The following is a 16,641-nucleotide window of genomic DNA, read 5'->3' as shown; positions in this document are numbered from 1 at the left end:
TAATTTTTTGTAAAACTACAAAAAAAATTGGCTGGGTATGGTGGCATGCGCCTATAATCCCAGCTACTCAGAGGCTGAGGCAGAACTGCTTGAACCCAGGAGGCGGAGGTCACAGAGAGTGGAGATCAGAGATAGTACTACCGTAACACTCCAGCCTGGGCAACAGAGCGAGACTCCACCTCAAAAAAAAAAAATACAAAAACACAAAAATTAGCTGGGCATGGTGGCGTGTACCTGTAGTCCCAGCTACTCAGGAAGCTGAGGCAGGAGAACTGCTTGAACCCAGCAGGCAGAGGTTGCAGTGAGTCGAGACCCTGCCACTGCACTGTAGCCTGGGCAACAGAGGGAGACTCCGTCTCAAAAAAAAAAAAAAAAAAGGAAATCATAGGATCCACCTCCAGGGATGTCAGGTGCTTGAGGAAAGTTAGTAATCTTTCCCCAGCTCCACCCGACAGGACTTGCATCAGGTCACGTTGGTCAGGTAAGTTGCTAGGTCAGACATTTGTAAACTGGAAAAAGCTTACAGGTTTCCAAACAAGGCAAGTCTAGGTCTCGTGATTAAATAAAAAGGCAGCTTACTATGCTATTCACATTATCATCTCCTTGTTTTCCAGAGCTCACCATTGCTTCCTAGAGTCACTCCTATACTTCCACAGCACATGTCTCAGGCCCTTACACTGCAATTGCCTGTCTCCTCTACATCATCTACAAAGGTCAGCTTCACCCCGGGATCCCAGGGTTTATCACCAAAAGGTCTTAAATGTTTGCCCAGGGACTGACTGAATACACAAATGAATGAAAAAATGTGCAAAGCTGCTGCCTATTAGTCAATAAGAAATACTAATTAAATGTTTTAGGCCAGGCAAGACCCAGTTTCAAAATAAAAAAAATTTCAGAAACAGGAAAGGAAGGGGCAGTGTCTACAGCCAGCAATACAGAAGGATCTAGAATTCATTCCTGACCCAGCTCATGGGTCCTCCACCATTGCAATACAGAAGGCAAATATCCAGAAGATACTAATAACGGAATGAAGTTGGCTTCAAAATCAACTGCCCCCAGACAGCTCGTGACAGAAACCATCTTTGCTTCTTCAGCATCCAGCACAAAGAAGGCCTGGCTTCTAACAGAAGGTCAGCAAATATTCTTTCAAGGATGAAAGGATGTCTGCATGGACACTCCCTCGTGCTCCAATGCTGTTTATTTTTATTTTTTAATTTTTTTTTGAGATAGAGTCTCGCTTTGTTCCCAGGTTGGAGTGCAGTGGCATGATCTTGACTCACTGCAACCTCCGCCTCCTGGGTTCAAGCGAATTCTCCTGCCTCAGCCCCCTGAGTAGCTGTGATTACAGGCACCTACCACCACACCTGGCTAATTTTTGTATTTTTGGTAGAGATGAGGGGTTTCACCATGTTGGTGAAGCTGGTCTTGGAACTCTTGGCCTCAAGTGGTCCGCCCGCCTTGGCCTCCCAAAGTGCTGGGACTACAGGTGTAAAGCCACCACACCCAGCCTCCAATGCTGTTAGATAGGGTCAGCATCTCAGACAGCTGGGAGATTTCTGTGAGATGACATACTTTACCACGTGTGCTGGCCATCAACTTCACCCACATTCTCATTATCCCCACTTAAAAGATGAGGAAATTGAGGCTCAGGGGGTCAGGCCACTTGCCAAGTTCCGGACTTTCCTAACTCCAGACACCTGCAAGTCCTCACATCCTAATCCCGGCTGAAAAAGCAGAGGCCAGTTAGTGGTGGCAACCACATTTTGGTCCAACATACCCTACCTTTTACCCTTCAACATGCTGGGCTCTGCTCCAGGGCTGGGGTGAGTCAGAGACAAAGTGGGAAGTGGAGCACTAGGGCAGAGGAGAGTTACAGCAAATGGCCAGGAAAAGGGCTGAGGGCTGTGGAGCTGCCATCCTTCACATGGGAGGCGTTCCTCCACTGAGCCCCTCAGGTGAGAAGTAGCTGAGGACCTGAGGGTGGTCTACGGGCAGTCACTTCTGGAATGAACAAAAAATCAGGATAGGGCCAGGAAAGGTGGCTCACACCTGTACTCCCAGGACTTTGGGAGGCCAAGGGAGGAGAATCCCTGGAAGCCAGGAGTTCGAGACCAGCCTGGGTAACATAGTGAGGTGAGACACAACGCGAGGCCACCGCCCCCACCCCCCACCCGCTCTAATCCTAGCACTTTTGAGGCCAAGGTGGGCGGATTGCCTGAGCAACATAGTGAAACCTGTCTCTACTAAAAATCCAAAAAATTAGCCAGGCGTGGCGGCCTGCGCCCGTAGTCCCAGCTACTCGGGAGGCGGAGACAGAATTCCTCGAACCCAGGAGGCAAAGGTTGTAGTGAGCCAAGATTGTGCCACTGCACTCCAGCCTGGACGACAGAGCGAGAGTCTGTCTCCTAAATAAATAAACAAAACAATTAGCCAGTTGTGGCGGCGCGTGTCCACAGTCCCAGCTACTCAGCCTGCAGTCCCAGCTGGCTGAGGTGGGAGATCACTTGAACCTGGGAGGTTGAGGCGGCAGTGACCTATGATTGCACCACAGCACTCCAGCCTGGACCGCAGAGGGAGACCCTGTCTCAAAGAAAAAAAAACAAAAAACAAAAAAACAGGGCAGGGTCTGATAGGTGCCTGAACAAAAAACTTCCTGGACAGTGGTGCTGCCCCTGGGAAAATGGGGCCTGAGGAACATAGTCCCTGTGCTCATATCCCTATCCTCGGCCTGAAAGGGCAAAAATCTAGAGGGATGGAAGGCTTCATCTTTAGATGAGGCTATCGTCTAAAGAGGGACCGGAAGTTGGCCGGGCGCGGTGGCTCATGCCTGTAATCCCAGCACCTTGGGAGGCCGAGGCGGGCGGAACACAAGGTCAGGAGATCGAGACCACCCTGGCTAACATGGTGAAACCCTGTCTCTACCAAAAATACAAGAAATTAGCCCGGTGTGGTGGCACGCGCCTGCAGTCCCAGCTAACTGGGAGGCTGAGGCAGGAGAATCTCTTGAACCTAGGAGGAGGTTGCAGTGAGAGCCCCCAGCCTGGGCGACAGGAGACTCCGTCTCAAAAAAAAAAAGAGGGACCGAAGGTTATCTGAGCTGCAGGGATCCAGGCAGGGAAGAGGTCAGGACCCCACTGTCCTGTCTCCCAGGCAGGCTGAAAAGCCTGGAGCTGAGGCCCCAGGCGCACAGGTGTAAGAGAGGAATCTGGAGCCACAGAGCTGGCCACTTAAGTCTTTGGGGAAATAAGTAAAATGGAGACCGCAGTTCCTGCCTTTGCCCCAGGGACTCTCTCCCCCGCACCTTCAACCCCAGCTGCCCAAAACTCCTCGTGGGAACAGGAAGAGAGGTCTCAAACCGAACCAAGCTGGGGCGCGGAACCCAGGTGGGAGAGACAAAAGAGCTCCCAACTCAGCACCCTTCTCATTCCGGGGGAGAGGGCTTGGGGAGCTCTGTGCTCCCCGGAATGTTGAGGAGCAAAGCCCACCCACCAAGTTGACCCAAAACTGGGCTGGAACAAGTGCCTCCCAGGCTCGGCCTCCCACTGGCTGGGACTCTGGAGACTCCCTCTCGCTCCCAGGGGTCGCCTTCCTCCCCGGCGAAGGCCCTGCCGGCTGACACCGGGCCGGCCCACCCCCATCCCGCAATTAGGCGGGAGACAAAATGACATCATGCAGGGCTTGGCCCGGGTCCCAGGAGACCCGCCCGTCCCAGCTCCGAGGCCCAGCAGGCCCGGGTAGCCGCAGGGACTCCCAAGAGCCCCCCAGCTTTACGCGCGCCCCTGCCTCAGAGGGCCTAGGACGCAGCATTTCCGCGGAAACACCCCGCCCCCAACACACACACACACACCCCCAGCTTGGAGGGAGCCTGGGGAGGGTTTGGGGGAGCTGGGTGGGGGAGGGGTGAATTAAAGGGAGGGGGAGGGGACCTCTGCCCGCCCGACTTGTCTCACCAGCGCGTCCGCCGAGACATCCCCCCGGCCCGGACCGCGCCGCGCTCGCCCGCCTGCCGGCTGAGCCCGGAGCGGGAGCCGGGCCGGGGTCAGGACCCGGGCTGCTCCGGTCGCTCCGGGCCCCGGGCCGCGCTAGGAGGCGTCAGCGTGTCAGCAGGTCCCGCGCTCCCCGCTCGCAGGAACTGCAGCCGCTGCCGGCGCGAGTTGAAGCACTTTTCTATCTCCCGCCAAGCGCGTAGGCGCCGCCCGGGCCTGGCGCGCGGGCGACGGGGGAGGGGCCTGCGGGAGGGGCGGAGCCGGCGGGGCGGGGCCTGCGGGGCGGCACCTGCCCAAACCCTCCAGGGCCCGCTGTAGGACCGGGCTAGCGGCCGCCACTTCTGAGTTACGGAGCGGGCCGTGATGCGACTGAGGCCTGGCTCAGGTGTCAGTCCGTGGCGGCCCAGGAGTAGCCCACATAGCGAAGACCGAGCAAGGGGAGTGAGGCGCGAGCGTGGGAGAGCCAGCCAGGGAAAACGCCAGGGCGGAATCCCCCACGCTAGTCCAAGCCACTCCTGCGTCCCTACCGCCCCACGCTAAAGCGGCCCCTCACCCTACCTGTGCCTCTCCTTGCTTCCTCTCCTGCCTCCGAGAGACCCTCCTTAATAGACTTTAGTTTTTGTTGTTTATTTTCTTAGAGGCAGGGTCTTGCTCTATCGCCCAGGCTGGAGTGCAGTTTCGCGATCATAGCTCACTGCAACTTCCACCTCCTAGGCTCAACCGATCCTCCCACCTCAGCCTCCCGAGTAGCTAAGACCAGCACTCGCCACCATACCCGGCTGATTTTTTTTTTTTTTTTTTTTTTTTTTTTGAGACGGAGTCTCGCTCTATCGCCAGGCTCGAGTGTAGTGGAGCGATCTTTGCTCGCTGCAACCTCCACCTCCCAGGTTAAAGCGATTCCCCTGTCTCAGCCTCCCAAGTAGCTGGACCTACAGGCGCGCGCCACTACGCCCGGCTTTTTTCTTTCTTTCTTTCTTTTTTTTTTTTTTTTTGGTATTTTAGTATTTTAGTAGAGACGGGGTTTCACCATGTTGGCCAGGTGGGCTGGATCTCCTGACCTCGTGATCCTCCCGCCTCGGCCTCCCAAAGTGCTGGGATTACAGGAGTGAGCCACCGCGCTTTTTTCTTTTCTTTTTTTTTTTTTTTAAGAGAAGGGGGTCTTGCTATGTTGCCTAGGCTGATCTGGAAACTCCTGGGCTCAAGGGATCCTGCCGCTTTGTCCTCCCAGAGTGCTGGGATTACAGGCATTAGCCCCGGGGCAAGAATGACTCTCCCAAAATGCAAACCTGACTTTACCTTTCCAGAATTAAAAACCGTCCTCCTCTCCCTCAAGGTAAATTCCTTACTCCACAATCAGATTTATCTGATCTGCCAGACCACCACCCAGCCCTGGCCAAAAGAAATGGTGTCTTTGCCTTTGCCTGAGCCATTACCAAGGGCAGGAACACTTCCTGCCCCTCCCAGGTGGCTGATTCTTATTTAATTTGGGGTCCACTGCCCACAATCTGCCTGTAGACTTCTGCATTTCCCCCTTTGAACTGGGAACATCCTGAGGTCCAGGTGACCTCTCAATGCACCCCAGTATCTCCAGGACCCAGTAGAAGACCTGACATAAGAAGCCCCAGGCAAAGGTTTTTTTAATTGAATTCAGTTTACCTTGGGTTTAAACTTCCAGAGATTAGGCCAGACATAGTGGCTCACGCCAGTAATCTTACCACTTTGGGAGGCCGAGGGGGGAGAATTGATTCAGTCCAAAAGTTTGAGACCAGTCTGGGGATCACAGCGAGACCCTGTCTCTAAAAAAATTAAGAAAAATTAAGAAATTACCTGGGCGTGGTGGTGAATGCCTGTAATCCCAGCTACTTGGGAGGCAGAGGGAGGAGGACTGCTTGAGCCCAGGAGTTCGAGGGCTCAAGCCCTCGTGATTCACTGCACTCCAGCCTGGGCCACAGACAGTGAGACTGTGTCTCCTTGAGATTTAGCAAAGGTTTTCTATTTTAGATTGACATTTCCCAAGTAACAAGGATCAAGCCACACTGGCTCAGCAGTGCTGAGAGGAAGGTAAATGAGCTCTGAGATAGGACACTGAAGAGACCACAACAAACCCCAGCTTTTTAGCCCCTGTTCAGGCCTCAGAGCCCCCTTCCAGAAGCTGCTGGCCACCTGGGGACAGTCCAGCCACCAGCTGCTGTAAACTTCATTTACCACAGAAGAAGGAAGACTAACTCAAATCTTAAGTGCTAGAAGCTTCCACATCACTTAATTCAGGGTTTCCCCTGCCCACTCCCCTTATAAAGTAATTAACATGGACATGCCCACTTCATTGAAATCACAGCCTCTAAGCCAAACTTCCTGGGTTTTGAGTCCCAGCTCCACCATTCATTGCAGTATCTTAGGCAAATTACCTAACTTTTTTTTTTAGACCAAGTCTCGCTTTATTGCCTAGGCTGGAGTGCAGTGGCGTGATCTCGGCTCACTGCAACCCCCTTCCTGGGTTCAAATGATTCTCCCACCTCAGCCACTCGAGTAGCTAGGACTACAGGAGCATGCCACCATGCCTGGCTAAATTTTGTATTTTTGTAGAGACAGGTTTTCATCATGTTGGCCAGGCTGGTCTTGAACTCCTGATCTCAGGTGATCCACGTGACTCAGCCACCCAAAGTGCTGAGATTACAGGCATGAGCCATCATGCCCAGGCAATTACCTAACTCTTCTGTGCCTCAGTTTTCTCACCTGGAAAAATTAGATTTATCAAAGTTTTAGATAGTTTTTACCAGCCACTATTCTGTTTATAAATTATAACTCATTTAATCCTCATAACAAGTCTATGAGGTAGATACTGGAATTATCCTGTTTTAGCAGATCGGGAAACTGAGGCACAGACTTCCCCAAGGTCACACTGCTAGTAAATGGTAGAGCTGGGATTCAAACCTGGCCTGTCTGATTCTAGAGTCTATGCTCTTTTTTTTTTTTTTTTTTTTTTTTTGAGACGGAGTCTTGCTCTGTCACCCAGGCTGGAGTGCAGTGGCAGGATCTCAGCTCACTGCAAGCTCCGCCTCCCAGGTTTAGCCTTTCTCCTGCCTCAGCCTCCGGAGTACCTGGGACTACAGGCGCCGGCCACCTCGCCCGGCTAGTTTTTTGTATTTTTAGTAGAGACAGGGTTTCACCGTGTTAGCCAGGATGGTCTCGATCTCCTGACCTCGTGATCCACCCGTCTCGGCCTCCCAAAGTGCTGGGATTACAGGCTTGAGCCACCGCGCCCAGCCGAGTCTATGCTCTTAATCACTATGCTGGTACCTACTTTGTAGGTAGTTATAGGATTAAATAAATTAATATGTGTAAAGCACCAAAAACAGTTCCTGGCACATAATGAGAACTATATTGGCCAGGCGCAGTGGCTCATGCCTGTAATCCCAGCACTTTGGGAAGCTGAGGTGGGTGAGTCACCTAAGATCAGGAGTTTGAGACCAGCTTGGCCAAGAATATAAAACATTGTATTTTATATAAATATAAAACATCGTATTTTATATAATTATAATACTTATAATTATATAAAATATAAATTTTCATAAAATTTTATAATTTATAAAAATATAAATATATATTTATATAAAATATATTTTACATAAATATTATTTTATATAAATATAAAATATATGAAATATTATATTTTATATAAATATAAAAATTATGTTATATAAATATGAAATTGTTATATAAATATAAAATTTATGTTATATTTATATAATATAAATTTATGTATTTTATATAATTATAAAATATTATGTTTATATAAATATAAAATTAAATTTAATCTTAATATTACTAAGAATATAAAATATTAACCAGGTGTGGCAGCGGGCGCCTGTAGCCCCAGCTACTCGGGAGGCTGAGGCAGGAGAATCCCTTGAACCCGGGAGGCGGAGGTTGCAGTGAGCCGAGATCATGCCACTACACTCCAGCCTTGGCAACAGAGCAAGACTCTGTCCCAATAACCCCAACCTCCCGAGTAGCTGGGGTTATAGGCGCACACCACCACGCTGCCTAATTTTTTGTATTTTTAGTAGAGGTGGGTTTCTCCAGGCTGGTCTTGAAATCCTGATCTCAGGTAATCCACCTACCTCGGCCTCCCAAAGTGCTAGGATTATTGGAGTGAGCCACTGCACCCAGCAAAAAAAGAACTATATTACTGTTAACTATTATTACTACTGTAATTCTTCAGCTGCCCTCACTCTTACCCTTTGAGGCCCACACATTAGTCATCTGGTTTCAGGGAGAGGCAGGACCTGACAGCTTGGGCAAGGTATCTACCCAAAGCAAGAGGCAGGGAAAAGCTGCAGAGTCCACTTGCAACCTGGAACTGGGGCCAGTTAACCAATGCCCTAGAGCCAAAGGAGCCTGGAGTCAGTGCTGTGAGTCAGGCAGCAGGGAGATCATGCTGGTGCCAGATGGAATCTGATGATCTCCACACATTTCCTCTCCACTTATCATCCTAGCAACAGATATGCCCTGGAGAGAGGATTCCTAGTGTTCCCTGCGCAACCACACCTGGGAGTGGTCTCTGGACTCTGGACTAGTAACATACAAACTTTACCTCTGCTGGGAAACTTTTCCTGAACACGCCCCTGCTTGGACAGGGAGGCTCCAGGTATTTGGTTATTCCACAGTTTGCCCCAACCAGGGCTCCAGACCCAGGCCTGACCTAGTGTTGGGAAGATAAGGATCAAATCAACTGATTAAATGCTCAGGGCCCAGCACCAGTTTGGCCACCAAACACTGATTGATAGTAAGTAAAATCACATGGCCCTTCTGGCCAGAGCCTTCCCCCTCCACCTCCAGAGCATCCTCCTTATCATTCTTGTCCTCATCGCACTTCCTCCACCCACTATTTTACTTCTCTCTCAAGAGAAAGCACAGCCTGTGCACATTTTAAGCTTCAGACCTTTACTATAGCTTGGCTTCTGGTAGGTACTCATGGAAGGGGTTTTACACATTCCATTTAAATTGAGTGGATGCAATGTTACAAAGCTAACATTTGGGCTGGAGAGTTAGGCTTGGACCTCAAATGAGAAAGCTGGGAATGCTAGAGTTTGAATTGTATCTCACAAAATATGGGACATCAAAAGAGATTCAGGCTGGGCACTGTGGCTCATGCCTGTAATCCCAGCACTTTAGAAGGCCAAGGTGGGCGAATCACTTGAGGTCAGGACTTCAAGACCAGCCTGGCCAACATGGTGAAACCCCATATCTACTAAAAATACAAAAATTAGCTGGGCATGGTGGCACGAACCTGTAGTCTCAGCTACTCAGGAGGATGAGGCACGAGAATCGCTTGAACCCAGGAGAAGGAGGTTGCTGTGAGCCCAAATTGTGCCACCACACTCCAGCCTGGGTGACGGAGCGAGACTGTCTCAAAAAGATATTTGGGGCCAGGTGCAGTGGCTCATACTTGTAATAATCCCAGCACTTTCTGGGAGGGCAAGGTGGGAGGGTTGCATAAACCCAGGAGTTCGAGACCAGCCTGGGCAACATAGTGATACCCCCCCGTCTGTATAAAAAATTTTGTTAAATCAAAACCTAAATACCAAGTTAAACTATTACATACAACTGTTGGCTGGGTGCAGTGGCTCACCTGTAATCCTGTAATCCCAACACTTTGGGAGGCCAAGGTGAAAGGATTGTTTGAGGCTAGGAGTTCAGGACCAGCCTGGATAACACAGCCTGGATAATGAGAGAGAGAGATTTTGAAACAAAGGGATGTTTTTCAGACACTTCTGTCCCACCTCCAGAGCATCAGTATAGAGAACAGAGACACAATAGCAAACAAGTGACCATATAGGCATACGAGGCCAAGGACTTGGCCTGGAAAGGGACACTTTCTACAACAGTGTGGATCTCAATGGAAGGAGGAGGGAAAGCAATTCAATTACTTGATTCAAGGAATCAAAATAAATCAATGCCTGCTTTTTTTTTTTTTTTTTTTTTTTTTGAGAAAGAGTTTCACTCGGTATTGCCCAGGCTGGAGTGCAATGGCTCGTGATCTTGGCTCACTGCAACCTCCGCCTCCTGGGTTCAAGCAATTCTCCTGCCTCAGCTTCCCAAGTAGCTGGGATTACAGGCTAATTTTATATTTTTAGCAGAGATGGGTTTTTGCTATGTTGGTCAGGCTTGTCTAGAACTCCTAGCGTGAAGTAATCAGCCCACCTTGGCCTCCCAAAGTGCTGGGGTTACAGGCGTGAGCCACTGTGCCCGGCCCCCAGTGTCTGCTTTTACTACTCAAAAGATTGCGATTACATTAATAACCATTTGCAAAGCACCTATCTTTGAGTTCCAGAAATGGACTATCAAAGTATTCAGATCAGAAAATAATAACAGCTTGGCTGGGCAAGGTGGCTCACGCATGTAATCCCAGCACTTTGGAAGGCCAAGGTGGGCTGATTACTTCAGGCTAGGAGTTCGAGACCAGCTTGGCCACCATGGTGAAACCCCATTTCTACTGAAAATACAAAAATTAGCCAGGTGTGCTGCTGCTCATCTGTAGTCCCAGCTACTCGGGAGGCTGAGGCACAAGAATTGCTTGAACCTGGGAGGCAGGGGTTGCAGTGAGCCCAGATCTCGCCACTGCACTCTGAGCTAGGTGATAGAGTGAGACCCTGTTTCGGAAAAAAAAAAAGAAAAAGATAAGAATAACAGGATGATTTTCCTAGGGAAGACACTATGTGCCTGGCCCCATATTAAGAGTTTTACATTCATTTTGCCTTTTTTGTTTTAGAGATGAGGTCTCACTCTGGTTCAAGGCTGTAGTGACCTATGATGGCACCACCGCACTCCAATCTGGGGAGCTGCAGCGCAATGGTGCCATCATAGCTCACTGTAGCCTCGAACTCTGGGCTCAAACAAGCTCAAACTCCTGGGTTCAGTCCTCCCACTTCAGTTTCCCAACTTGCTGGAGTTTCAGGCATGAGCCACTGTGCTGGCTTATTTTGCATTTAATGTTTATTACTCTGTGCGGCAGGTAACATTTTAACAAGCAAATTAAGACACAGAGATATTAAGTAAATTGCACTGATCACACAGCTAAGGGCTGGTAGCTTGAAGCAAAACATCCACAACTTGGTATTAGATTGGAGAGTACCATTTGTGATGTATTCTGAAAGTCTGAGTCTGGGCTACAACTAGAGGTTAGTCATAATGAGAAAATCCAACCATCCATATTCTCAGGAAGCTCACCAACCGGTACAGAAGAAAATGACTGGAAAATTAGCTCTGTACAGGTGAAGATCAATTGCCAGGACTGTGAATGCCCACCCAACAGGATCACTGAAGGCTCTTTAGAGCTGGATGATTTAGGAATTTGCAGTGCAGGGAATGGCACAGGAAATAGCCAGCGCATGGCAAGGAGGAGGGGGATTAGGAAGTACTCAAGGATTGGCAAGGGTTCAAAATTATTCTTGACTCTTCTCTCACATCACGTATCTGATCCACCTGCAAATCCTATATCCAGTGGCAAAAGCACATGAAAAGATGCTCAATACCCTGTAATTAGGGGAATGTAAATTAAAACCACAATGAGATTTACATGCCTATTAGAATGGCTAAAATTGAAAAAGACTAATTATACCAAATGTTGATGAAGATGGGGAGCAATTAGAATTCTCAAATACTGCTGGTGGGAATACAAAATTGTACAACTACTTTGAAAACTACTTCTTTTTCTTTCTTTTTTTTTTTTTTTTTTTTTGAGATGGAGTCTCGCTGTGTCACCCAGGCTGGAGTGCAGTGGCGCAATCTTGGCTCACGGCAACCGCTGCCTCCCAGGTTCAAGCAATTCTTCTGCCTCGGCCTCCCAAATAGCTGGGACTACAGGCACATGCCACCATACCTGACTAATTTTGTATTTTTAGGACAGCCGGGGTTTTACCACGTTGGCCAGGGTGGTCTCGAACTGGCTGGTCTCCTGACCTCGTGATCTGCCTGCCTCGACCTCCCAAAGGCTGGGATTACAGGCGTGAACCACCATGCCCAGCCTGAAAACTGTTTCTTAAAAACTTAAATAGGGCCGGGTGCGGTGGCTTATGCCTGTAATCCCAGCACTTTGGGAGGCTGAGGCAGGCAGATCACGAAGTCAGGAGTTTGAGAGACCAGCCTGATCAACAGTGGAACCCCGTCTCTACTAAAAATACAAAAAAGTTAGCCGGGCATGGTGATGTGCACCTGTAATCCCAGCTACTCAAGAGGCTGAGGCAGGAGAATCACTTGAACTCAAGAGGTGGAGGTTGTAGTGAGCCAAGATCACATCACTGCACCCCAGCCTGGATGACAAAGGGAAACTCTGTCTCAAAAAAAAAAAAAAAAAAAAAACCTTAAATATACACCTATCATATCACCTAGCCACTCCAAGAAAAATGAATACATATCTCCACACAAAGCTTTTAGATAGCTTTGTTTGTTACAACCCCAAACTGGAAACAACCTAAATGTCAACAGGTGACTGGATAAACAAATTATAGATAAAAAACAAATCTATCCATACAGTGGAATTCTACTCAACAAAATGAATAAATTATTGATAAAATATAAATGTTACAAACTAATTGTGCTAAAAGAAGCAAAAGAGAACATACTGTATTATCTTTTTTTTTTTTGAGACGGAGTCTTGCTCTGCTGCCCGGGCTGGAGTGCAGATCTCAGCTCACTGCAAGCTCCGCCTCCCGGGTTCATGCCATTCTCCTGCCTCAGCCTCCGGAGTAGCTGGGACTACAGGCGCCCGCCACCACGCCCAGCTAGTATTTTGTATTTTTTAGTAGAGACGGGGTTTCACCGTGTTAGCCAGGATGGTCTCGATCTCCTGACCTCGTGATCCGCCCGTCTCGGCCTCCCAAAGTGCTGGGATTACAGGCTTGAGCCACCGCGTCCGGCCTATCTTTTTTTTTAATTTGAAATTTTTTAGAGACAAGGTCTGGCTCTATAGTCCAGGCTGGAGGGCAGTGGAGCCATCTCGGCTTACTGCAGCCTCTGTCTCCCAGGCTCAAGCCATCCTCCCACCTCAGCCTCCTGAGTAGCTGGAACTACAGGTACACACCACCACGTCAGGCTAATTTTTTTTTTTTTTTTTTTTTTTTTGAGACTGAGTTTCGCTCTGTCACCCCTGCTGGAGTGCATTGGTATGATCTTGGCTCACTGCAACCTCCACCTCCTAGGTTCAAGCAATTCTCCTGCCTCAGCCTGCCAAGTAGCTGGGATTACAGGCAAGAGCCACTGCACCCGGCTAATTTTTGTATTTTTAGTAGAGATAGGGTTTCGCCATGTCAGGCTGGTCTCGAACTCCTGACATCAAGTGATCCACCCACCTAGGCCTACCAAGGTGGTGGGATTACAGGTGTAAGCCACCATGCCCGGCCTATAAGACTATTTATATAGGCCGGGCGCGGTGGCTCACGCCTGTAATTCCAGCACTTTGGGAGGCCGAGACGGGCGGATCACGAGGTCAGGAGATCGAGACCATCCTGGCTAACAGGGTGAAACCCCGTCTCTACTAAAAATACAAAAAATTAGCCGGGCGTGGTGGCGGGCGCCTGTAGTCCAGCTACTCAGGAGGCTGAGGCAGGAGAATGGCGTGAACCTGGGAGGTGGAGCTTGCAGTGAGCCGAGATTGTGCCACTGCACTCCAGCCTGGGGCACAGAATGAGACTCCGTCTCAAAAAAAAAAAAAAAAAAGACTATTTATATAAAACTCTAGGCCGGGCGCGGTGGCTCGCGCCTGTAATCCCAGCTACCTGGGAGACTGAGGCAGGAGAATCACTTGAATCCAGGAGTCAGGGTTGCAGTGAGTCGAGATCACGCCATTGCACTCCAGCCTGGGTGACAGAGTGAGACTATGCCTCAAAAAAAAACAAAAAACAAAAAACAAAAACCAAAAGAACAAACTCTAGAAATTACACACAAATCTAAAGTATCTAAAGTGACAGAAACCAATCTAAAGTGACAATGGTTGTGGAGAGGATACAAGGAGACACAAGGACGTTCTGGCGCATCATGGGTATGTTCCATTTGCATGACTCCAGGGGCCCCTTCTGAGTCACTGGAAAAAGTGTGGGGACATTGACTAAAGGACAGGGCTATTAACGCTTCCTGGGTTTTTCCAGGCTCATGCCAGTCCCAGCGGTTTCCTTAGGTATGCAGTTGCAAAGGGGGATAATTTACTAAGAAATCATCTAATCCAAATCCCTTGCATTTCTGATGAGACTCAGTGCCAGGACCCTGGGCTACATTATACACACCACATGGCGAGGCCCCCACCCCTGACCTCTACCCTGCACCCCCTGAAGCATCAGCTTTCGCCAACACTTAATTTTTCTGTCACTTGTAGTTCGGCAATCAAACAGGGAAGGACTTGCGGGGTAGGGAGTTTGGGTTCAAAATCAGGGAGAAACTGCGGGTGAATGCTAAGGCCTGTCCAGAGGCGGGTGGACCCAACCGCAATCTCCTCCAGCCTTGCCGCAGCTCCTGACAATTTCCTCACCCTCCTCGGTGAAAACCGGAGGGGAATGTCAGGCCTTGGAGTCAACCCGAGAGTCTCCCCGTCCGCAGGTGACCCGGGGCAAGTGACGTGCCCTGTTTCCAGTGGCCTTCCATCTAAACCGAGGCCAAAGGCTCCAGGCTGTCCGATCGCAGCGCCCGCGCCCGAGGCCGCCAGACCGCACCGTCTGGAAGGCGCAGGGGAACTCCGAGATCCCAGTCTGAGCCCACTCCTGGGATCAGACGGCGCGCGGGGCATCGCGGGAGTCGCGTCCCTGACGTCACCGTGGGGCGCCCATGCGCAGGGGCACCTTGAGCCGGGCTACTGGGGCTCTGGAGCTCTAGCCAGTCCCGCGTCCCAGAGCCTTGTTCTTGGAGGCGGCGTCTCTTCGTGTGGAGGACGGATGAAAGAAAGTCGCAGGGATGAGAGGGAGCAAGGCCGGGACGTCGCAGGCCTCGGACATTGTGTCGCCCCCGGCCCTGAATCGTCCCTGACTTCCCAGTGTGGCTCAGAGGCTCTGGACCAGCTCCTCACACTGCATGCTCGGTGTCCCGTTTGCAGCTCTTACTAGGTTAATTTCTCTCAGCAATTAAGATTGTGAGCTGCGGAAGGGCAGCCCTGTAAGGTTGCCCAAGTGGTTTCATCTTGCTCTCTGCCTGGACACTACCGATTTATCAAGACAGGGTAATTGCAGTAGAGAAATAGTAATTCACGCGCGGAGCGGGCTGTGCGGGAGACCAGAGTTGTATTATTACTCAAATTAGTCTCCCCAAAAACTCGAGGATCAGAGGGTTTTGTTTTTTGTTTTTGAGACAGGAGTCTCGCTCTGTTGCCCAGGCTGGAGTGCAGTGGTGCGATCTCCAGTTATTTTTACACCGTTACCTGCCAGGACTGGTATATATGTTTTCTTTTTTTGTTTTTTGTTTTTGATTGTCGTTGCTTTTTTATTTTTAAAAGTTGGAACACTTGTTCAAGTCGGCTATTTTTCATTTTCACGATCTTATGTACCAGGAAGTTTGTGCATAGTGAATAGCAGCTGGGCTAAAGGGGCATTTTTGTGTCTCATGTTTGAATTTAAAAACACCCCCGCTCACCACTTTAGCGAGTTGATTAAGCTTAATTTTACTAATAAAAACTAATCTGACATCACCACCTATGAAATGTTCTTGCCAAAAATGTTTAATTCACAGTCAAGCCTTCAGACCTAACTTCAGTTTACAGGAAATAAAGGGTGAGGAAGTTCCTTTATAGGAACAAGTTAATATACACTATGATGAAGCAATGAGATAAATCCAGAATGTGAGATATTCTGCAAGACACCTAATTTGGTCTTTTCAAAACATCAGTATCTGATCAGGAGCAGTGGCTTATGCCTGTAAACCAAATACTTGGGGAGGCCAAGGTGGGAGGATCACTTGAGCCCAGGAGTTCCAGACCAGCCTGGGCAACACAGTGAGACCCTGTCTCTACAAAAAATTAAAGAATTTGCTGGACGTGGTGATGCACACCTGTAGTCCCAGCTACTGTGGAGGCTGAGGTGGGAGGATCGTTTGAGTACAGAAAGTCGAGGCTGCAGTGAGCTATGATTGCACCACTGTATTCCATCCTGGGTAACAGAGCAAGACCCTGTCTGAAAAAAAAAAATCATTTAAAAAAGAAAAGAGATAGGGAGACTGTTCTGGATCTAGAGAGACAGTCAAATACAATGTGTGAACCCTGACTAAATCCTCGCTTGAAAAAAACATCTATAAAACACATTTTGGGGGCAATTAGGGGATAGTCTGAATATGCATTAAACATTAGGTAATAGGCCCAGCGCGGTGGCTCATGCCTGTAATCCCAGCACTTTGGGAGGCCGAGACGGATGGATCACGAGGTCAGGAGCTCGAGACCATCCTGGCTAACATGGTGAAACCCCGTCTCTACTAAAAATACAAAAATTAGCCGGGCGCGGTGGCAGACACCTGTAGTCCCAGCTACACTGGAGGCTGAGGCAGGAGAATGGCGTGAACCTGGGAGGCAGAGCTTGCAGTGAGTGGAGCTCGCGCCACGGTACTCCAGCCTGGGCGACAGAGCGAGATTCTGTCTCAAAAAAAAAAAAAAAAAAAAAAAGGTAATAGAAATGATAATGGCATT

The 16,641-nt window shown here is 49.3% G+C and overlaps 1 protein-coding gene across 2 annotated transcripts in view; it reads right to left on the bottom strand.

Moving 5' to 3' along the window:
* MYBL2 (MYB proto-oncogene like 2) overlaps positions 1 to 4,232 on the bottom strand; it is a 52,112-nt gene extending 47,880 nt beyond the window's left edge. For both annotated transcript variants that reach the window (XM_023227929.1, XM_023227930.1), the window contains exon 1: positions 3,951 to 4,232. In XM_023227929.1, the coding sequence (XP_023083697.1) occupies positions 3,951 to 3,970 (20 nt within the window). In that variant the 5' untranslated portion in view covers positions 3,971 to 4,232. The remainder of the gene's footprint in view (positions 1 to 3,950) is intronic.
* Positions 4,233 to 16,641: the final 12,409 nt, after the last annotated feature.

The sequence above is a fragment of the Piliocolobus tephrosceles genome, chromosome 20, assembly GCF_002776525.5.
Source record: "Piliocolobus tephrosceles isolate RC106 chromosome 20, ASM277652v3, whole genome shotgun sequence".
Lineage (NCBI taxonomy): Eukaryota > Metazoa > Chordata > Mammalia > Primates > Cercopithecidae > Piliocolobus > Piliocolobus tephrosceles.
Note: the sequence above shows the minus strand (reverse complement) of the source record. Positions and strands in the feature narration are given on the sequence as shown.